The sequence below is a fragment of the Saccopteryx bilineata genome, chromosome 2 (genome assembly GCF_036850765.1).
Source record: "Saccopteryx bilineata isolate mSacBil1 chromosome 2, mSacBil1_pri_phased_curated, whole genome shotgun sequence".
NCBI lineage: Eukaryota > Metazoa > Chordata > Mammalia > Chiroptera > Emballonuridae > Saccopteryx > Saccopteryx bilineata.
The window spans coordinates 273,727,727-273,749,823 of record NC_089491.1 but is presented as its reverse complement, the minus strand read 5'-3'; the positions used below and the strand labels follow the sequence as shown (position 1 = coordinate 273,749,823).

Sequence of the window (22,097 nt, the reverse complement as noted above, 5' to 3'; positions counted from 1 at the left end):
AGAGCCATGGACCAGGGGTTTCACTCTCCCGACAGCGGGAATTGTTATTGATTCCTTGATTACCGGTCTCGTGTCCTCTGCGTCTGCTTCCTCCGGCAATATTTTTTTTTCTGCTCCATGTGCTTCTAGGGACTTTCACCTAATTGCTGTTCGTCTATTTATAAGCTACCCAGACTCGTTTCAATATTTACTTCTTTATTTTAACCTGTGTTCATCAAGTGTCTTCTAGTTGCAAGGGAAAGAAGCGTAATTCGAAGCACAACGTCTGGGGGTCTCCAGCGTCAGGCACGGTGGGATCCAGGCACTGACACGGTACCCCTGGGCAGGTGCGTCCCGCCATGCGTTGGATCTGCTTTCTTTTGCGCTGGTGTCGTTCTAAGGTTGGATTTTCTCAAGTGGAGGAAAGACAGTGCCATCACCTTGGTCACCTGAGCAGAAAGCGGCATCCATTGCCCAAAAGCTCCAGACACTGGGCCAGTTCTGATTGGCCCAACTGTGTTTTATCCCCATTCCTGAAATAGCCGCCATGACTCTGCCCGGGTCAGGCCATCCCCTCCAGTCATGTCACATTAGAGGTGATTTCATTGAGCAGCAGGCAAAGAAAGGTTCCCTAAAGGAAGACGGGGGTGCTGTTCCAGTCATGCGCTGCATAACAACATCTCGATCAACAACAGACCGTGCAGCCCTGAGCCCAGGCCAGGTAGTTCCATTGGTTAGAGCATCATCCCGATACGCCAAGGTGGCGGGTTCGATCCCTGATCGGGGCACATTGAGGAATCAACCAGTGAGTGCACAAATAAATGGAATAACAAATCGATGTTTCTCTCCCTTCCTCTCTCTCTCTCTCTAACATCCATAGGAAACAATGACCGCATAGACAACAGAGATAGACCAGGTAGCCTGTGTACATGATGAGCAGCAGGCTATTGTAGGCTAGTAGTGTGGCTTGTGTGTACTAGCTTATGCCATCTAGGTTTGTGTAAGTGCCCTCACTCTGGGATGTTTGCACAGTGACAGAATCGCCTAATGACACATTTTTCAGTATGCCATCCCTGCTGTTAAGCTGCATGTGACTAAACTGGGAATGGAAGGAATGGCTGCTGGTCAAGCAAAAATACAGCCTAATCAAATTATGAACAAGTTATGGAAATATCATGCATGGGGTAGCCCAACATGACACCCCAAACTTAAAACGAATTTGCCGTTACTTCCCCGGGCTCCATCCCTCGTGTAATGCAGAACACAAGTTAGCTAATAGATAGTGCTCTGGCCCACAGAAATGAGATGGTGCTCTTGTGGGGTCTGTTTGTAGGTGAGTCACGCAGGTGGGCGCAGCACAAGGCCCCCTGTCTAGAAGTGAGGGCTGTGTAGAGAGGGAGAACTGGGCTTGCAGAAGGCTGGACACCGCGAGCCAAGAGCAGAGAGGTGGTGTCTAGGCAACACACAGCATGAGGTGTGGTTCCAGATGGATGCTGTCCAGCTCTCCTCTTCTGCACTCTCCGATGGGCACACCAGGCGTGCTCTGGCGGAGGTGGGGCTCAGGGCTTTGCATCCTCCTGACTGAGGCAAGGTGGGTGTTTCAATCTGGAATATCCAGAAATGTCATCCAAGTACCGGTTGCAATTGTTTGCTGCAACTCCCTCTGGCATTGTGTTGCAAAGAAGCAAGTAAGGGTTTTATCTGGATTCTACGGACAAGGTGAGGGATGAATTCGCGAAGCCTGCCCTGGGACTGGAATACGGTGCCTCCACAGGCTGTTCCAAAGAGAGGGGATGTCAGAAGGCCAGCCTTAGCAACTGAAGACAGATTTATTTCCATCGAACGCTAAATGAGATCATCTCTAAGCCAATAGGACCGTTCATGTACCGTCTGTCCTCCTAAAGCCCGGCCTCTTAGTCTGTATTATCAACTACAGGTGTTTGCTGTTCACTCGACTCCGACCACCAAAAATAAGCATGAGAAAGGTGCCCCAAGGCAGACTCCCAGACTTCAGTCATTCCCCAAAACCTTCCCACATGTGTCCGCCGGGCACCACCAGTTCTGTTGTTCAGCCGATATTTTTCTTGAAAGTGCTTCCCTTTCTAGATCGAAGTTTATGATGCACACAGGAAAGTCACAGGTCCTAAGTGTGCAGCTTAAAGAATTTTCATAAAATGAATACATGGGTGTAACCAACACTCACGTCAAGAAATAACCACATTCCCAGCCACCCAACCCCAGAAATACCCCCACTTCTTTTAAGTCATTATTATTATTATTATTATTATTTAGAGGGAGAGGAAGGGAATGAGAGAGAGAGAGAGAGAGAGAGAGAGAGACAAGAACCTCGATCTGTTCCTGTATGTGCCCTGTGCCCTGACCTGGTATCAAACTGGCAACCTCTGCACTTCGGGATGATGCTCTAACCAACTGGGCTATCTGGCCAGAGTTATCACTGCCCTTCTGACTACAGATTAGTTTTGCCTGATTTGGAATTTTTTAACTTAATAGAAACTTACAGTTGGGACTCTCTTCTGCCTGGTTTATCTTACGTCGTTATTTGTAAATGTGGTATCGTTTTCCTGCACACCACAATTTACTCATTCAAAGTGGATGGCTGATTGCGGTTTTTTATTCTGGGGTGCAAGGCATGATCCCCATGCGGACATCCTCGTGTGTATGTTTTTTTTTTGTTTTTTTTTTTTTTGAAGCTGGAAACGGGGAGAGACAGTCAGACAGACTCCCGCATGCGCCCGACCGGGATCCACCCGGCACGCCCACCAGGGGCTACGCTCTGCCCACCAGGGGGTGATGCTCTGCCCCTCCTGGGCCTCGCTCTGCCGCGACTAGAGCCACTCTAGCGCCCCGGCCATCCTTGCTCCAATGGAGCCTTGGCTGCGGGAGGGGAAGAGAAAGACAGAGAGGAAGGAGGGGAGGGGAGTGGAGAAGCAAATGGGCGCCTCTCCTATGTGCCCTGGCCGGGAATCGAACCCGGGTCCCCAGCACGCCAGGCCGACGCTCTACCGCTGAGACAACCGGCCAGGGCCGTGTGTATGTTTTTATAAATGTGTGGACACATTTCTAACGGGTGTGTACCTGGGATAGAAATTGCTGGTAGCTGGGCGAGTCTATATTCAGGCACGGTAGACAGTTTTCCAACGTGGTCACACCATTTCCCACAATGAAAATTTGCCTAAATGAGTACTTATTTGTTTATTTTTTTGGGGGGGTATAATTATTTCAAAGGTCAGAAGGGTGGGATCTAAGCTCATTTTAAAAAGGAAATGATGTGCCTGACCAGGTGGTAGTGCAGTGGATAGAGCATTGGACTGGAACACGGAGGACCTAGGTTTGAAACCCCAAGGTTGCCGGCTTGAGTGTGGGCTCACCAGCTTGAATGCAGGGTCGCTGGCTTGAGCATGGGATCATAGACATTACCCCTGGTCGCTAGCTTGAATCCAAAGGTTGCTGGCTTGAGCAAGGGGTCACTCACTCTGCTGTACCCCCCCCCCCGTCAAGGCACATATGAGAAAGCAATCAATGAACAACTAAGGTGTTGCAATGAAGAATTGATACTTCTCATCTGTCTCCCTTCCTATTTGTCGCTATCTGTCCCTCTCTCTGTCTCTCTCTGTCTCTGTTAAAAAAAAGAAAAAGAAAAACAGAAATGTTGTTGTTATCATAAAAGAAAAATCAGTATCACTTGCCAGAGATAACAGGTTGTAATAACTATTACAGAAAACTAACAACTATTGAAAAAGTTCATCTAAAACCTATTAAAAAGTTCACCACCTAAAATTGCCTCACATTCCATCAGCAGTATGAACATCACACTTCTGCAAAGATCCGTGCAGAGGATGTTGCTGGTTCTTACCCAGCAGGAGGGACCCCTGATTTTATTGGGGTTCCATCACTGTCCACCAGCGGTGAGCCTTTGGGGCAACCCAGCTCCAAGAGATTCCCTGATTGGTCTATAAGCCAGCCAGTCCCCTTTGCCTAGAATGGAGTCAGGAATGGGCATGTGACCCAATTGAGATGTTTAAAACATCATGTGGGGCGTACTGCCAGTCTGCAGGCTGAACCACATGGCTCACTGACTGACCAGGGGTTCAGGTCCTGCTTCTCTGCTTCTGCTCTGCCTCAGTTTCTTCACCTGCCAATGGTGTTAATCATGGTAAAAATGAGAGCGGTCCCGTGTGCCAGACACTTTGCCCAGCACCCTGCTCTTAGTGAGTACCCCCCAAACTATTGTTTGTTCTGTGCAGGGGGCTCACATGAGTCCTGAGTCCTTCCCCCACCAGCTTCTAGGAGGGGTCTTGACATGCTGTTGTCTTATGTAGCTTTCCATTTGTGTGTGTGTGTGTGTGTGTGTGTGTGTGTGTGACAGAGAGAGAGAGAGAGAGAGACAGACAGACAGACATATAGGGACAGACAGACAGGAAGGGAGAGAGATGAGAAGCATCAATTCTTCATTGTGGCACCTTAGTTATTCATTGATTGCTTTCTTATACGTGCCTTGACCATGGGGCTACAACAGACTGAGTGACCCCTTGCTTGAGCTAGTGACCTTGGGCTCAAGCTGGTGAGCCTTGCTCAAACCAGATGACCCCGCGCTCAAGTCGGTGACCTCAGGGTTTTGAACCTGGGTCCTCCGTGTCCCAGCCCCACGCTCTATCCACTGCGCCACCGCCTGGTCAGGCAGCTTTCCATTTCAATTTGGGGCAGAAACTAGAAGAGGGTCTTCAGCAATCAAGGCTGTGGTGGGAGCTGGTGTTCTGGGCCCCGCCCTGGGGAGCAGGCTGCAGGAGAGACAGTAGTGGCAGAGGTTGCTGAGAGCTGGGCTTTGCATGTATTGACTCATTTCATTGTAATAATCTGGTGAACTGGGTCCTGTTATTTACCCATTTTACAGAGAAGAAAATCGAGGCCCATAGAGTTATTCAAAGAGGGAATGTGGGAGAGCCGGGATCTGAACCCAGGCCACCTGATGCCCGAGTAGTTACCTCCTTTCTTGCTGTGGAAGCCTCTGATTTTATTTAGGGTGCAATGCCTTTGCATGTGACTCAGGAGAGTAGGACACATCCCCATCTTTGGGGGGATCGGATTGGTCTCAGGCAGTTGCTTTGATTCCATTGCCTTTGCCAGAAATCGGCTGAGCCACGGGCATGGGACCCAGCTCCTGCCAATGAGACATGAGCAAAGGGCTGCAGCCCTTTGGGGAAAGGTTTCTTCTTCCTCACGCACTGGCTGGCATGCCTGGATGTATGTGCTGGATGCATGAGCAGTGGCAGCTGCTTTGTGGTCATGAGGGAATTTGGGAGGAGGACCAAGCTGAGGATGGGAAACTGGAAAAATGGAAACACGTTTGAGGGAGGAGACACTTAACCCGAGTCAAAACTACCTCTCCGCCTGATTTCTTGCTCCGTGATATAATAAATGATGCTGTTGCTGAAGCTGATGATACTTGGGGTTTCTGTAATAGGCACGACTGAATCAGTGTCAATGTCGTGGGGGAAGGGGTGCACTCCTGGCCCCGTAGCTGCAGCCTCTCTAGCGCCTGGAGCCCCGCCTGGCGCACCGTATGCACTCAGTTCATACTGGGTGAATGAATGGATGAATATGCGTGCAGGAGCCCCCAAATACAGGACCAAATAACAGGCACAGCAAAAGCCTGCTTGACCAGGTGCTAAAGGCTTTCTGTAGGTATTTCACTGAATTGTCGGGGATCCCCCATGAGGAAGGGGCTTATGTGGTACCCACGAGAAGGAACCTGAGACTGGGAGACACGGAGATGCACAACGGGTTGGGAGGGGGAGAGGTCTGCTCCTCCTGCACGAAGCACCCTTCATAGGCTCGGCCTTGAGAACGGGGCGACCTGCGGCCCCAGTGTGCACCTTTTGTAAATCACGCACAGTGGACCCTTGCCTCCCCGCTGCTGCCAAAGCAAACTGTGTTGCAGGTACAGACTAGCTCTGTGCCCTTTGCCTGGCCAGACCTGTCTCCACACCACACCCAGGCCCACGGGCCTCTCCTCTGTGCTGGGACACAGGCCAGGATGGGGGGAGGGTTCCTACATCTCGCCTCTGAACCTCTCTGGCTTCCATTTTCTCCTCCCCACGGCCCTGCCTGGCCTGTCTCGACACATTCATTCTCACTGCCAGGCCCCCCACCTCGTGCTGCTCAAGGTAGAACCGCTAAAACCTGACCCAGCCTGACCATGGTCCTACGGAAACCCTTCAGCGTCTCCCTGGTGCTTACAGGGGAAGTCTGGATTCCTTGTTGGGACATTTCAGGACACTCATGCTAGCCAGGCCCATCCAGGCTGCCACAGGACCTTTGCACATGTTGTTTCCATTTCTCCAGCTGGAAATGCCTTTTCCGTGGATACCCTCATGGCTGGCTCTCTCTCTCTTCATTCAAATCTCTGCCGCTCTGTCACCTCCCCAAAGAGGCCTTCCCTGACCACTCTTTGTCACCTTTTATGTTCTTCTTCTTTTAGCGCTAGCTGAAATTACAGCATTCTCTCTCTTTTTTATTTTGTGACAAGGCAGAGAGAGACAGAGACAGGGACAGATAGGGACAGACAGACAAGAAGGGAGAGAGACAAGAAGCATCACCTTGTAGTTGTGGTGCCTTAGTTGTCCATGAATTGCTTTCTCATATTCTCATATGTGCCTTGACCGAGGGGGGCTCCAGCTGAGCCAGTGACCCCTTGCTCAAGCCAGCAACCCTGGGCTTCAAGCCAACGACCATGGGGTCATGTCTATGATCCCACACTGAAACTGGATGAGCCCGCGCTCAAGTCAGTGACCTCGGGGTTTGGAACCTTGGTTCTCAGCATCCCAGGTCAATGTTCTATCCACTGTGCCACTGCCTAGTCAGGCAGTTCACTGATTTCTTGCAACCACTTCCATGAAGTTGGCTGGGCAGGGAGTCCAGCCCATTTTACAGGTGAGGGTAACTGAGGCTCATGGAGGTAACATGGGTTGCCCATCCTCACACTCCAGCCACGCTGATCTTCTGTCCATTCAATGAACACAAAAACTCACTTCCTGGGGTATGACCTTTCCATCTGCTGTTTCTTCCACCTGCAATGCTGTTCCCTCATCTTCTCTTTCTCAACCTTTGGATGCCATCTTAAGGAGCATGCCTCTTCCTTAGAGAGACCCTTCTTCCCTGATCACCTCATCTCAAACCTGTTCTCCTTCTTCCCTCCCTCCCTCCAGCTCCTTCAGTCCCTAAGTTGCTTTCTTTGTGGCCTTCACAGCCATTGGTAACTAGGCTCTCTTTCTCTGTGGCTTGTTTTCTGACTCCCTAAATCTTGTGCAGATAGGAATGGGCTCCAGTGGTCGAAGGGATTCCATTCATGGTATTCAGTGGCCGATGTCCTTGAGGCAGAGCTTCCAGGAAGAACACTTAGGGACGTACTGCAGAAGTGTCCCCACCCTAGGCAGGAAGGCGGTTCCAGAAGCTGCCCCCCTGCTGCGGTGCGCCCAGCCCAATGGCTGGCCCCACACTCTCTACCCCACGGACTCCGCTCGGAATTCCAGTGCCGTGTACGGATTCCTAAAACCAGAATCCATACAGGATGATAGCTGCAAGGGAGCTGGGAAAGCACACATTGTATTTGGTTCTGCCACCAGGGAAGGCAAGCCAGGACGGGGAGGAGGGGGCAATGAACACAACCTGCCCAGGCATCCTACATGGCCTGCCAGAAAGCTGGCTCCATGTGGGTGTTGTGCCCTGAGGCCAGTAAAATCTATGATTGTTGAGTGACTAAAGAGTGTCAGAATTGAGAGTTGAACCCAGATAGTTGACTCAAAATTGCATTCTTTCCATTTTAACTTTTGTCTTATTCACTGGATGGGCCCTCCCCTGGGGAGTTAGAGCCATGGACACTTTACACAAGCAGTGCTGGGCTCTCGGTGGTGCCTGAAAGCACTGGGGGTTCTGGAGGGCCTTCTAGGGTCAGCGGAACCCGCCACGGTGATGTTTCCAAAGTGAAAATTAGTATTGGCTCTGTCCAGCAGAAGCCAGAGGGAACCCAGAAAGCACACATGCTCAACTCCAAGACCACAGGTGTCTCCGGCTATGGACAGGCTCAGGGTTCTGATCTGTCCTGGACCAGGGGGCTGAGCTCTGAGCCCGTGTGCAAGGTCACTCAGACCAGGGCTGCTATGAGACCCAGGGGCCACACCCGTTGTCATGTGGATTCTCCCACCATCATATTTGCACAGCTACCACCCTAGGGAGGCTGGACTTGTGTCAGGTTCCGAGGCCTAACAGGACGTCAGGCCACCTAGGGGCTAATTCCTGACATTCTCTGGGAGGCTGAGAAATAGCAAATGTGCTGCAAAAGGGCCAGAAAGGAGACCTCCTTGAATAAAAAAAAAAAATCCAGACGCACATACAGGGATGTCCAAAACCAGATGTCCCAACTTAAGGAAGAAAATAAAAGAGGGAAAGAACTTTTATTATGCATCTTTAAACAGTCCACATGGGATATGGTCGATGCAAGTCGCCTCCCCCTCCCACTCCAACCTCAGCTCCCGGGCAGTACCTGGCTATCAGTCTGTCCTGTGTCCTGTTATGTCTCCAAGCTCCTACCACATCCCTCCCTCCTCACTGCCCACTCCATCCACTGTTCTCCTCTTCTTCAGCCTCCTTCTTGTTCCTACCCCAGGCCCTTTGCACTAGCCATGCCCTCTGCCCATCCCATTTTTGCCCAGATACCACATGGTTCCCTCCCTCAACTCTATGGGCTTGTTGCTTGCCTGTCATCCTCTGAGCAAGGCCTTCCCTGACCACCACCACCTGCTGTACACACTGATTTACTTGTTCTCAGAGTACTGACCTCCCTCTACATCCATTTAGTTGCCATATGCATTCTCCTCCTTTAGGATGTCAGCTCCAGGAGGGCAGAGATTCTGTGGGTCATGGTCACGGCTGCATTCCCTGCACCCAGTGTGCTGCGAAGCACAGAGCAGGCACCTTTGAACTGATGAATACCCTTCTGGAAGTATCCACGTGTAGACAAGCACCTACGTACTTAGATGCACCTTTACACCACCCCCACCTCCAATCCCATTTTGCACAAAAAGTGCCACACTGCACACATGGATCTGCACCTGCTTTTGTCCTCAACAACGGGTGTTGGAGCTCTGCCCCCATCAGAAGGCGCTGCTGGCTCTCCTGCTTGGCCCACAGCTGCCCCTGTGGTCCTGGAGGACCTCCCAGGATCCACACAGCCCGCCTCTCAGAACCACAGCTCCCCACTCCTGCAGCTCAGCTCCAGGCTGCCTGTGGCCTCCTCCCCTCGTGCACTGCTCTGTCCCCATCTCGCTGCCGCCTGAGACCAGAGGGGAAAGCAGGAGCCCAGGGACTGGGGCGGGAGAGCACCCCAGAAGTGCAGCCCTGGGAGAAAGTGAGTTGTTTATCTTCAGAGATAATCAGGCCCTATCAGACAGGGGTTTGATCTCTTTCCCTGCTTCCTTCTGTCTGAAGTGTCATAAATAAAGGCTCAGACATCAGAGGAAGCCCTGGGGTGACAGTGCAGTTTCAAGGGTGGCTGGGGGGGGGGCTCTGTGTGATATCGTCTATGGTAGTTTAACAGAACGGGGTGACTGGAAGGGGCCTCCGGGCTCCTCTGTGCAGGAAGGGGTGGGGACCTCGGGCGGTCTGCCAGCCTCCCGTCCTCTGTGCCCTGAATTGTAACTTCCCTTTGAACACCAGGGTACGCCTGTAAAGGGTTTTTAACGCACAACTCCGGATTTGGAGTGTCAGGTCCCACTGGATGCCCACTCGGAGGGCCGGGCTGATCTGTGCCATGTAATCGCACAGCACCTGCATGCAGTAGGTGCTTACTGTATACAACCGAATGGACGAAGCTTGGGGTGCATGATCTGAAAATGCAGGTCTTCCCTCCTCCTGCCTACTCCCTGTCCACTGAGGAAGGTTCTACTTCCCACCTCCACCTAGCCCCTCTGTTTCAAACGGGATGTCGCAGGAGTGGAAAACTGGCTTTGGGGAGCTCCTGCTTTGCAGGGGTCACATCATAGACAGCCCCCTCTCCTCCACTGTGGGCCCACCCCAGGTATTTGGTATTTGGCTTGGCCACACTTGTGTCGTAAACAGAGGGTGAATGTGGATAGAGCAGTGGATAGAGCATCAACCTGGAACACTGAAGTCGCTGGTTCAGAACCCTAGGTTTGCCTGGTCAAGACACAGACGAGAAGAAACTACTATGAGTTGATGCTTCCTGCTCCCCCCTTCTCTTTCTCTTTCTCTAAAAATCAATAAGTCTTTAAAGAAAGAAAAGGTAAGATAAACACATGTGCTGCATGGTTCTGGTGAGCATGCTGGGCTCATCCCTGTTCACAGACTGTCTTCTGGGTTGTCACGGATAGAGGCCAGGACAACGAGGGGTCTCTGAGTGTGCTTCCACAACCAGCCTGGGGCTCTTGGACAGCTGGGGTCAGAGAGGCTCAGGGCACCCTGCTCGGGACCTGGCTTCTCACCCTCAGGAGGCTGGCCTACTGGAGACACCACGGAGGCCCATATGGACTCCGTCAGCTGGAACAGACTTTTCCTGGGGGTCAGGCCCTGCGCTGTGCCCAGGGAGCCCCCACCTACATTAAAGGTTGAGACCCACGGGGTAGGGTAGGGGGAGACGCTCTACTCTGAAACATTCCAGAGGAGCGAGTGCTAGAAGTCAGGGGGTGCAGGGGCGAGCCTGATCCAGCCGCCCCCTTCTCTCCTATGCCACATGGGTTATTTACTCTCTGTGCATTTTAATTGAGTGCCTACTATGTACTGTAGTACAACAGCCAGCTAGTCAGAGGAGGTCTCTGCTGTTATGGAGCCGGACCTGTGGTGGCGCAGTAGATAGAGCGTCTACCTGGAATGCTGAGGTTGCTGGTTCGAAACCCCAGGTTTCCCTGGTCAAGGCACATATGAGAAGCAAGCAATGAACAATGAAGGAGAAGCCACTAGAGTTGAAACCTCTTAACTCCACCCTCCTTTCTCTCTCTCCTTTCTCTGTACAATCAATAAATAATATAAAATCTTAAAAAGAAAAGCATGGATAGGGTAATGTGTTAGCAAGTGCCTTGGGGGTTTTAGATAGTGACTTCGGGGTTGGGATCTGAAGTTAGAAGATTGCTACTGCCTCAGGTGGGGGCAGGGGTCAGCAAGTGCAAAGGTCCTGAGGCAGGGATGAGTTTACAACTTTGCTGCATATTTAGGAGGGGAAGGGGGACAGTGGGAACATAGCCTAAGGGCAGAATTTGGCTCCTAATAAGGCCAGAGCCCCCTGGGTGTATGTGACATCCCTCACCTAGTTCTCATCTGGTCAGGGCCATTTACTTTGTACTTGCTGTCCAGTGTCCTTGGGTGACCCTTAACAGTCTCAGTCTTCTCACTTATAAAGTGGGTCTTTTGGCAGTTTTTCCATCATCAAGGCTCAATGACATGTTTGGGGAGCTCTTAGCCTAGTAGCAATTGGTGTACAGAGTAGTAACTGGGGAGTGGGGTGCCAGTCTGTGGGTGCTGGGGGTGGGCAGGGGGTCAGTGGAGACCCCTTGCAGCTCATTCCTTCAGAGACAGGGTTCTGAGGACCCATCTGGAATCAGTAGCTGAGTAAGTCCAGGGATTTAGGTTCTTGATGTCCCTGGGCCTCAGTTTCCCCACCAGTAATGTGGGATCAATCCCAGGACCCCCACCCCCCCATCTGAGGGTTTCTGGGGGGACTTCACAAGCTCCTGAGGACATGCACTTGCAGCCCATGAGAATGGGATTAATAACTGAAGAGCCAGGAGTGCGAAAGAAAAAAGGGCAAATTCTCTTCTTATCAATGCCTCCCGCCCCCTCCATCCCCTTCTCCGGGGCCTGGGGCATTTGTATCTGCAGTGTGGTGGGTCTTAAGGCAACCCCTGAGACATTACACATCTGACGGACCCTCTCGTAAGCCCACCGCCTCAGCCAAAGCCTCAGGGCAACTTTGGGCGGGGGCAGGGGCTGGGACAAGAAATCCTGAAAATACTCGCCATTTCCAGTGCCCAATCTTGAGCACAATCTCATAGAGATGCAAATCCCTGAAGTAGTTTCAGGTGACACTGGGGTGGGGTGGGGCTGGGCTGAGGGTGGGCTGAGGGGGTGGCCTGGTGGGGAGGACTTCCCTCTTCGGGCCCTCCCTTCCCCTCCCTCTCCCATTCCCTCTTCTCTCAGGGCCGGGCCTTCTGCAGGTCTGGCTTTTTGCTTGCGGACTCCCACTGTCTACTTGGGCAGCTGGTGGAGACAGAACAGGGAGCGTGGGGACATTGACCTGTGACCCCCCCCCTCCTGTTCCAAACTGCACATGGCTCCTCACCCCTTCACAGACACTTCCTTTTTTTCAGAGTCCGTCAGCCCCAGGTAACCCCCTCCCCCCTCAAAGAACCCCCGAGAGGAGGCACATATATATTTGCTACAGGGGTGGCAGACAAGCCCTGCTGCTGGCTGGAGGCCTGAGCACGTCCAGGCTCCCGGACTCGGTGTGGCCGCCTCTCACCGCAGCCTTTCCCCATGCCCCCAGGGGTTCTCAGATGTTGGCAGATGGCAGAACTGAATCTGCTGAGATGTTGCTCCAAAAAAGGAAAGTTGAACTGAAAAAAAAAAAAAAATTCGAACTCTCCAACCTCTTGGGGGGGAAGGGAGGGAAAGGCAGAGAGGAGAAGGGAGGCTGCAGGCCTGGCACCCCCAGTGCCCTCTGCTGTTTAAAAACATCTCCCCTGGTTTGCAGGGCCACCTGGGAGGGGCAAACGAGGACACACAGTTGTTGGGGCAGCCGGTGGGGCTCCTGCTGGAGAGGAGTGCCTGCGTGTGTCTGCGAGTGTCCACCTGCGTACTTGTCTGGGAGCCTGCGTGCTGTGCAGTCTGGGCGGTGGCGGGAGGTGTGGGGCCTTGCAGCGTGATGAGTCTGGGCACCGTGCCCCCCAGTGTCCCGGAATGGCCGTGCAGCATCGAGTCTGCGCACCGTGTCCCCCAATGTCCCCGAATGGCCGTTCCCTGCTGTGTAAGAGCAGGGAATAGGCAGCAGTCCCCGCCCTCAGGAAACAGACATTGTAGCGCGTGGGCCTGCGGGTGTGTGAACTCGTGTGCGTGGCCCAGCGTTTGCCTGTGGGTGATCTTCCACTGGAGTCTGGGTCCCAGGCTGCGTTCCCTTTGCGTGGGGGCTTGTGTTTCCCCCCTCGTTCACTTGAACCTCATCTGTCTGCCGAGGGCCCAGGGTGCATGCCCCCTGGTGTGTCCCGCGTCCTACCGTGAGCTCCAGCTCCCGAGTGAGCTCCACCCCGCGTATCCCTGCACAGCTGTGTGTGTCCCTGAAAGGGCCCATGTGTGGCCCTGACCAGGCATCCCCTCCTCATACACTGGCCACTCCTGAGTTACCACTTCATAGCTGAAACGGGATTCCTTCAAGTATCAGGGGCTGGGAGGAGGAGGACGAGGACGACGATGCGCGGCCCAAGAGGGGGAGGAGAAGGGAAAGGGGAAAGCACTCTTCCTCCTTCGGGGAAGCCTAAAAAGAAAGTCGGCGGCGCGCTCCAGTGAGTGCGTGTCGGTGTAGCAGCGTGTGCGCGCGCCAGTGAGGACGCGCGGGACCAGCGGAGGTGACGCGGGCTCTTTAAGGAGCCGGAGGGGGCCGGGCCGGGCGCGTCGGTGCGGGCGGGGAGCGGGGAGCTGGGAGGCCGAGCTACCGCCTCCCGGGCTCCCGCCCCGCCCCCTCCTCCCCCTCCCGCCGCCGCCACCGCCGCCGCCGCCGCCGCCGCCGGGGAGCGGAGCCGCGGGCAGGCCGGGCCGCGTTGGAGCCCTGCGTCCGCCCGCGCCCCGCCCGATCCGTGCGCCCGCGTCCTGCGCCCCGCCATGCACGCCAAGTTGCGGGCCGGGGTCCTCCGGCTGGCGCCCTAGGAGGCGGCGGCGGGAGGATCGCGCCCCCGCTGGAGGCCGGGCCTGCTGCGCGCCCCCAGCCGGATCCGCACCGCCACTTGCCTGAGCGCCCGGGCGGCCGGAGCGCGCCCCGAAGCCTGGGCGCCGCCGCCACCACCTCTGCGAGGTGAGTTGGGGTCGAGGGTCCCTGCGGAGGGCCGGGGGGAGGCGCAGGGCGCGCTTCCGGGGGACTCGGAGAAGAGCGGGAGGCGCACGCGGCGGAGTTGGCGGGGTCTCTGCACTCCTGAGTTGGCGCTCTCGGGGGCTGGCCTGCCGGGGAGCAAGGCGCCCACCGCCACTGCAGCCCGCGTGCGTGGGGGCACCGGGGAACTTAGGGGAACTCCAGCTCCCCAGCGAGGGGGCGGGAAGGAGGGAAGTGGTGTGTGTGTGTGGGGGGGGGCGGGCGTGGGGGGTGCTCTGGAACTGCGGAGGTCAGCCCCCCACCTTGTGGGGCATGGCCGCCATACGCCTGCCTTTTCCCATAGAAGCCCTAGAGTTGGGGGGTGACACTGCGCCTTATTTTTCAGCGGGAAGCGCGTGTTTGGGGAGCCCCTGGAGATGGCACCCCGGCTCCCCGGTCTGGCTGCTGTGGAAGGGCGCATAGGGGTGGTTCCTTGCATCTCGGGAGGGTAGCCCTGGTCGTGGGCGTTCCTGGGCATGGGACCGAAGGGCGCTGGGCGGGGGTCCCCCCCGGGAGAAGAGCCTGTTGTTCCCCCCTCCCCCGCTGCCGGTGTTTCTGGTGTCTGGGCCTGCCTCCCGCGGCTGGTGACGCCTCATTGGGCCGTCTCCTGGTCCCTCCCCCGGGCTGTGCAGATACTTGGGATGCCACTAGTTTGGGAAGTTGGAATTCAGAGCTGATCCCACTTGGGCTGGACTCGGAGGTCCCAGGCCATAGTTGTAGGGAAGCATCTCCAGAGACCTGCGGGGAGAGGAGGGCCCGTGGGGCACGCCTTCCGCACCCCAGACGCTTGCAGGAAAAAGCTGGAGGAAGGGAGAAGGCAAGGCCGGCGGGCGGGCGATAGGGAGAGACACGCTGTACCCGTGAGCTGCTGCCGCCCGGGCCCAATTAGCGTGGGGCGCCTGGCGTTATTTTTACATTGTAGGTTTATTTTTTGGGGAAGCGAGTGTCCTCCCGCCGCCTGTCGCGCGCTCCAGTCTCTGTGGGTCTAGTGCCGGCAGCGGAGGCGGATCTGTTCTGTCGGTTCAGCCTCCTCCCTTCCTCCTCCACTTTCTCCCCCCGCCCCCTCCCCCCCCGTTGGTGAGAACTGGTTTTATTATGATTATTATTTTTTTCTTTTGCAGATTTGGAGGAAGGATGTGTGAGGGAGGGAGGGGGAAGAGGAGATCTCTGCGGGCTGGATGGGGGAGTTCTGGGCACGATGGGTTGTGTTATCAGCGGCCTTGACTTCGCCCTTTTTAAACCAGATCTGGGTCCTGTGGCTGCTTTGATCTAAGGGGCTCTTTGGGCTTGGCGGGAGATGGAAGGGTGTCCCAGGGCAATGTTGTTTTGTTGTGGGTGGCTTTCTTATTTTATTTTTGATTGGGGGAGAGAGGTGGAAGAGAGCAGTCAGGGGCAAGGAAGAGGTGGGAACTGGTATAGGCAGCCGACTCTGCAGCTCAACTCCCTGGGTTCGAATTTTACCTTTTCCACTCAACTGGCTGTGTGACTCTGGACAAACTACTTAACTTCTCTGTGCACACCTCAGGTTTCTTATCTGTAGAGGGGGACAATAATAGTTCATAGGGTTGTTGTGAGAACTGAGGGTAATCATATATGGGAGGTGGATGTGTCCCTGTGGCCACTGTTGTCATTCCTGGGTTCTAAAACTTGGCCTTTAATCCAACCACCAGGAAATCCGGTGAGGTTGTGGCTCTGGGGAGTAGGGAATTTGGTGAGGGGAGGGGCCTTCTTTCCATCCCCTCGGCTGTTACCCCTGAGAATGGAGAAGGGCAGGTGGTGTTCCCTGCTCACTGAACAGACAGATGCCAGCTGTGCCCGAAGAGCTGGTGGTGGTGCCACGGAGGGGGGGGGCATCCAGGGCTCTGTCTGGCTTCCCCACGCCTGCTGCCTTGTCCCTGCTTGGAAATTACGGCCGCCAGTTGGTGGCTGGGTGGCCACCGGGTGCCCAGACAGAGGGTGGGAGCAAGTGGGCTCCAGCCCTGGCCTCTTCCCACTGAGCTATTTACGCTTGCTCAGGATCAATACTATTGACGAATCCATGTAGATGGTAATGTGGCTGTCAGGCCCCGGTGAGGGATGGAGACCCCTCATGGGGCTGTGCGCACCCCCCTCCCTCCTGCAGCCTGGGTTTGGCTACGAAGGAAGGATTTATTTGGCATAATCTGCTCTTTCCCCTTCAATTAATAACACACACCATCTCCTACAGACTTCTGAGAGCTCTGCAAACACGAATTCAGCAGCACGGAAGCCTCACGCTGGGGAGGGCTTCACTGTTCTCTGGAGTGGGGCTGGGGAGATGGCCGCTGGCCACTGGCTGGCTACTGGCTGGCTGACTGATGCGTGGGAACGCAGCCCCAGGAGTCCTGGCCCCCGGTGTCTGGCCAATCAGGCTGGGTGTGGAGGCTGCCAGGCCTGGCTTCCATCTGTCTGCAACGTGGGGGTGTATCTTGTTTTCTTTTCACACCCGCCACCTGAGGCCTGTGGGCGGAGAAGTTGGTGGTTCCCTCAGATTTTTTTTGAGGGGGGGGGGTTGCACTTACACCGAACTCTGCCAGAAGCAGGGGGAGCTGAGGCTCTCACCCCTCCCTCCTGACAGCTCTCCAAACTAAAAATCAAGGGCACATTTGATGCTACCTCTGACAATAGGGGGCTGAGGACCTGTGTGTGTGTGTTTGTGCATGTGTGCGCGTGTGTTCCCTCCTCTGTTTCCTCTTCATCTCTCAGAGCCAGCAACAGCCAGCCTCCCCAAGTGACGTCTCAGAGACGGGGCTCCCTGGAAGAGAGCAGCTTGCAGGAGCTGGTGGGTCCTGCCCCAGGCTCCCAGGGGAGAGGGAGGGCCAGGCCAGGGGTGTAGTCTTAAGTACGAAGGGGTCCCCCGGGAAATGATGCTTAGGAAAGGTCAGCTGGCATCCTTTGAGAATCCTGGCAGTGGGGGGAATGGATTTTATAGCCTGTCAAGTGAACTTTTAGTCTAGGAGCTGGAAAATATTGCATATATGATGCATTATCTATACAGATGTATAATACAGTAATGATAACAGTCAACAAACCTAAAGCACTTACTATGTGCCAGTTTCTGTGCTCCACAGGAGTCCACATGTTTACTCCTCATTCTCGCCCTGTGAGGTCAGTGCAGTTATCATCATTCCACTTTATGGATGGTGAAACTGAGTCACAGAGAGATGAAGCGATTTGCCCAGGGTCATGCAGTTTGGATAGGGTAAAGACCTGGGGTTATTCAAGGTCATGTTGGTGCAGCAAGAATTTACTGCAGACTGCTCTAGGGTGGTGAAGAAATCCTGTGTCTTAGTTGAACACCAAAAGATCTCTGCCCCAGGGGCATGAGACTGAGAACCTGTCCTCTTCAGGCTTTTTTTGGGGGGGGCAGCACCAGCACCCTCACTGGCACCGGCACCAGCACTAGTGGCAGGCCTGGCCTGTCCCTGAAGTTTAGTTTTTTTGTTTTTGTTTTTTTTTATCTTAAGCATTCATGCAAAATTGGCATTCTTTTTGGCGACTGGGCCTTGTTTATCTGGAGATGAAAACATGGCTTTGAATTATTCAGCACGCTGCAAACTGGGCCCCGGAGGGCTACACCAGACAAGTACCTGCAGGTTGTCCTGCCGCCCTGGGGGCACTTGGTAGCTGGAGAACTTGAGAGGTCCCGGGAGAAGACAGCCTTTTCCCATTTGAGAGGTCAGCGGGGCCAGGACAGTCAGAGGTTGCAACAGTGGTGTGACTTTTTGCTCATAATGTTTGAAATCATCACCATCATCATTGTTAACAAGTCTCTATTTTTTTAGGCCAAAGTGAGGCTTCTGTCCCTGGCTCAGACCAGCCCTGGAGAAAGGGTCATTTGGTTCATAGGGCAGTAAAGAGTCCTTGGAAACAAACAGTAGAGCACAGCCTGGGAGTGTTCAGTTAGCGATCCCCAGGAGGGCAGAGGCTGGAACGTTGCAAGTTCCTGCGAGTTTTAAGTCCCTGGCTTAGTCCTGGTTGAGCAGCATGCCCAGGGGCCATCCCTGCTCTGCTCGGGTCAGGTGATCTGGTCTATAAAGTGGGCACATTGCCCACGGCCAGGGGTGGTAGTAGACCAGGGTCAAGGGACAGAAAGTGTGTGTGTTGGGTTTGATGTTCAGCTGTTTGACTTTGGGGTAGGTTACTTCTCTGAGCCTCAGTTGGCTCCTCTCTAAGATGGGAGCGATGATGAGATCCTTCTGACTTTGTCGTTAGGACCTAGCCTCGTGGTATATGTGGCTGATGCTGCTGTTTTGGGTCACCCTCTGGAGAGCGAGGGCTTCCCTGTAAAATTCGTCCAATCCAGGTCGTCTCCCACAGGCTGGCTGGACACGACCCATTCCTCCTCTCAAAGGGCTCGTGGAACGGGTCTCTTCGCTGAGCCCAAGGCCTAGGCTAGTGGCCCACTGGAAGACAGCAGGCTCCTGTCCTGTTGGGCTGGTGGGTGATTTACAGATGGACTCAGCCCCCTGCCTCTGCTATTCCACTCGGGACCTTGGAGGTCTGGGGCAGCTGGACAGTGCCGGGGGGGGGGCAAGGACAGACAGGGAGGGCTTCCTAAGGGAGGACCGAGCTCCCTTCCCCCTGAGTGTGGGGGTGGGGGTGGGTTAAGAAGGGCTCCTTTGAAATTAGACTTCAGTTCAATTCGGGACTCCATCAGTTGCTTGAGTGAAGTCTCTGATCTTTTAGCCTCAGTTTCCTTATCCTTAACTGGGGGTAGGGGATGGGGTGTTGCCATCTCAGATGACAGCCTGGAGCAGCTCCTTCCAACCTGTTTCCCCGGAAGGAGGAAAATGCCCTAGGTCTCTGCTGTCCTCCACCAGAGCCACTAGGGGTGTGTGGCTGTTGAGCACTTGAGATGTGGCTAGTGCGACTGAACTGGTAATTTTATTTCGTTTTAATTAACTTAAATTTAAACAGACACGTGTGGCTGTAGCTAACGGGCTGCCTAATCAGACAGGCGCGGGGTTGGGTGACGGATCAGGTCCGGTGTCTGGGAGCCGGGCCTGGCTCGGGGCCTCTGCTGGTTTCCTTGCTCGTTGTGTGTTCTCTGCCTGGTGCTCCCCCCAGGGTTGGCCCCCTACATCCCGATCTCACTACCTCCTCTGTCCCCCCAGCCTCCGGGGCGGCTCCGGCCTGTAGTCCTCTCTGTGGTGGGAGAACGTTCTGGAACCACCCTGTCCAGCACCGTTGCCATGGCCGCACGTGGCATCGAGCTCTTGAAGTGAGGCTAGTGTGACTGACCAAGCATGAACTTCTTGTTTTACTTAATTTTTATGCATTTGAATAGCCCCACGTGGCTAGTGGCCTCTGTGGGCAGCGTGGCTTCAGGGATTTGCCTTTTCTGTTGACTCAGGGTCAGACGCCCGAGTTCAGGCCGCTGTCCCCGAGATTGGGACCTCTGGGCTCTCGTGTTCCCTTTTCCTTTGCTGGCTGTCATGTCTTGAGCACAGGGAGGCAGCGCCAGGTCTGTGCAGCATGGGCAGCTCTGAGTCCCGAGGGCCGAGCTCAGGTGCATGGGCCAGGGGCCCGTTGGTGGGAACGGAGGACTGCCCCACGACGTGTCGCGAAGGCCCTATTTCCATCAGTGCTATCACTTATCACGCTGCGTATTTTTTCCTACCATGCGCTAATACGTCATGGACATCATTTTGTAGAGATAACTGCTTGACAAACTTTTTTGTGGGGGGTGGGGAGGTGGGATAACGTTGCTTTCTCTTTGTCATTTGGAAAATAGAAACCAAAAAGGAACACACTGCGAAACCCTGCCATGTGCTTTGGGCCGTATAAAGAAGTCATTTTTGTAAAAGCAAATGCCTGGGTGTGTTAAAACATGAAATCAGTGCACAGAGGTATCGAGGGGAGTCTCCTTCCCGCCGCCCCCTGCCCCTGCGGCAGACATGCACGTGGACAGACCCCCCCCCCCATGCTCTGGCCATGTGCCCGCTGTCGATGGACTCAGACGTGCACACACGGTATCTCGCTTCCCTCCCCTAAATTATAACACGCCTTGGCATTCATTCTGGTCAGCCAGCTACGGCCCGCAGTTCAGACCGAGCCCCCTTTCCTGTTTTGGTACGGCATGTGGGCTAAGAATGGTATTCATATCTTTTCTGCAGTTGAAAAAAGAAAGACGACGACTGTTCCATGGCATGTGAAATTCTGCGAATGTCCAATTCCGTCGTCCGCACATTGAGCTCAGTTGGGCTGTGGCCCCATGAGTTTATTCCCATGGGGTGCGCGGACGGAGGAGTAGGACGGAGGTCAGAGGGCCCACACGCAGCCAAACCCATTTATTTGCTGGCCCTTTCTGAGAAATGCTTGCCCAACGCTGACCGGGAGCTGCCTCATTCTCTTTTATTTATTTTTTAACTTTTGTCTTAAATTTTTTTTTTTTCTGTATTTTTCTGAAGCCGGAAATGGGGAGAGACAGTCAGACTCCCGCATGTGCCCGACTGGGATCCACCCAGCACGCCCACCGGGGGTGACGCTCTGCCCCTCCGGGGTGTCGCTCTGTTGCGACCAGAGCAACTCTAGCGCCTGGGGCAGAGGCCGAGGAGCCATCCCCAACGCCCGGGCCATCTTTGCTCCAGTGGAGCCTCGGCTGCGGGAGGGGAAGAGAGAGACAGAGAGGAAGGAGAGGGGGAGGGGTGGAGAAGCAGATGGGCGCTTCTCCTGTGTGCCCTGGCCGGGAATCGAACCCGGGACTTCTGCATGCCAGGCCGACGCTCTACCACTGAGCCAACTGGCCAGGGCTGTCTTAAATTTTTTTTAAAAAAATTTTCCATTACAGTTTACATTCAGTACTATTCTTTATTAGTTCCAGGTGTGCAGCTTGGTGGTTAGATAATCATGTACTTTATAGACTGTTCCCCTGGTATGTCCGGTACCCACCTGGCCCCGTACACAGTTACCACTGTATGACTGTCTTCCCGAGGCCGTACTTCACTTCCCTGTGTATTTTGTAACGACCAGTCTGTTTCATCCGCCCCCCCTCCCCCCGCCAGGTCTCTCCCCTCCGGCAGCTATCAGTCTCTCCTCTCTGTCTCAGTCTGTTTCTCTTCTGTCTGTTCATTTATTTCGTCCCTTAGGTTCCGCATGTGATTGGAAACATTCAGTACTTGTCTCTCTGACTTCCTTCCCTCTAGGTCCACCCAGACTGTCTCCAGTGGTTGAGATTTCATTCTTCTTTCTGGGCGAGTACTATTCCACGATGTAGCATCACCTTCCGGGGGTGTTCGCTGTGGTTGGGGCCCAAAGAGGATGGGGAGCTGGAGGGCCACACTGAGGGCCCGAAGCCCCCTCCCTTTGGCCCGCTCACGGTTCTTGCTGAGTAATGCTCCCGCGCACAGGTCTCATTGGCTGCTGTGGAGCGCAGCGGGAAGGGGGTGGTTAAGGCAGTGGGCAGTCGCGGCTGGCTTTTGGCGTGGTTTTTTGGCCTCATATGATGCCAGAGGCTGTCATCCTCTCTGTCCTGGGCTCCATTCACCTTCTGTAACATGCTCCGTCATTTTCACAATTCCTGCAAAGTTAACTTATGACCCATCTTGTTTCCCTCTTTGCTTGGGCTGGTAGGAAGCTCAGAGCCAGATTTGTAGCCTGCCTGCCGGGGTGTGGTCTGGTCTGGTCTGGTCTGTGTTTCGGTTTTATGTAATTCGCTCTGGTTTTCGATTAGTTCGTCCCTGACTTTTTTCCCCTTTGCTCTCTGATTTTTATCTATTCGTTGGCGTCCTGAAAGTTTCTTAGCTCTTGAGGGGTGGGTGGGAGTGGGCCAGGGGTCAAGAAAAGACTGTACAAGGTGTTCTCGTGCTTGTTCCCCCGAGGGCTGATGGGGTGAGAGGCGGGTGAGTGGCCTCCGGACCAAATCTTTCAGGAGGAAACCAATGACTGGCCCCTCGGAGTGTCTTCACCAAGGTCAGCACCTGGGATCTTTTTTTTTTTAATTAATTTATTTACT

General features: G+C 54.4%; 2 protein-coding genes across 21 annotated transcripts in view; one reads left to right on the top strand and one right to left on the bottom strand.

Moving 5' to 3' along the window:
* Positions 1-13,760: 13,760 nt before the first annotated feature.
* NCOR2 (nuclear receptor corepressor 2) overlaps positions 13,761-22,097 on the top strand; it is a 182,754-nt gene continuing 174,417 nt past the window's right edge. For all 20 annotated transcript variants that reach the window (XM_066260796.1, XM_066260804.1, XM_066260812.1 and 17 more), the window contains exon 1: positions 13,761-14,068. The gene's annotated coding sequence lies outside the window, so the exon portion shown is untranslated. The remainder of the gene's footprint in view (positions 14,069-22,097) is intronic.
* LOC136322510 (putative uncharacterized protein C1orf229) lies at positions 13,920-14,718 on the bottom strand. Its single transcript, XM_066254475.1, has 2 exons — positions 14,507-14,718; positions 13,920-14,211 (listed from the first exon to the last, which is right to left on the bottom strand). Exons 1-2 carry the CDS (start codon positions 14,716-14,718, stop codon positions 13,920-13,922), a joined length of 504 nt encoding a protein of 167 aa, XP_066110572.1.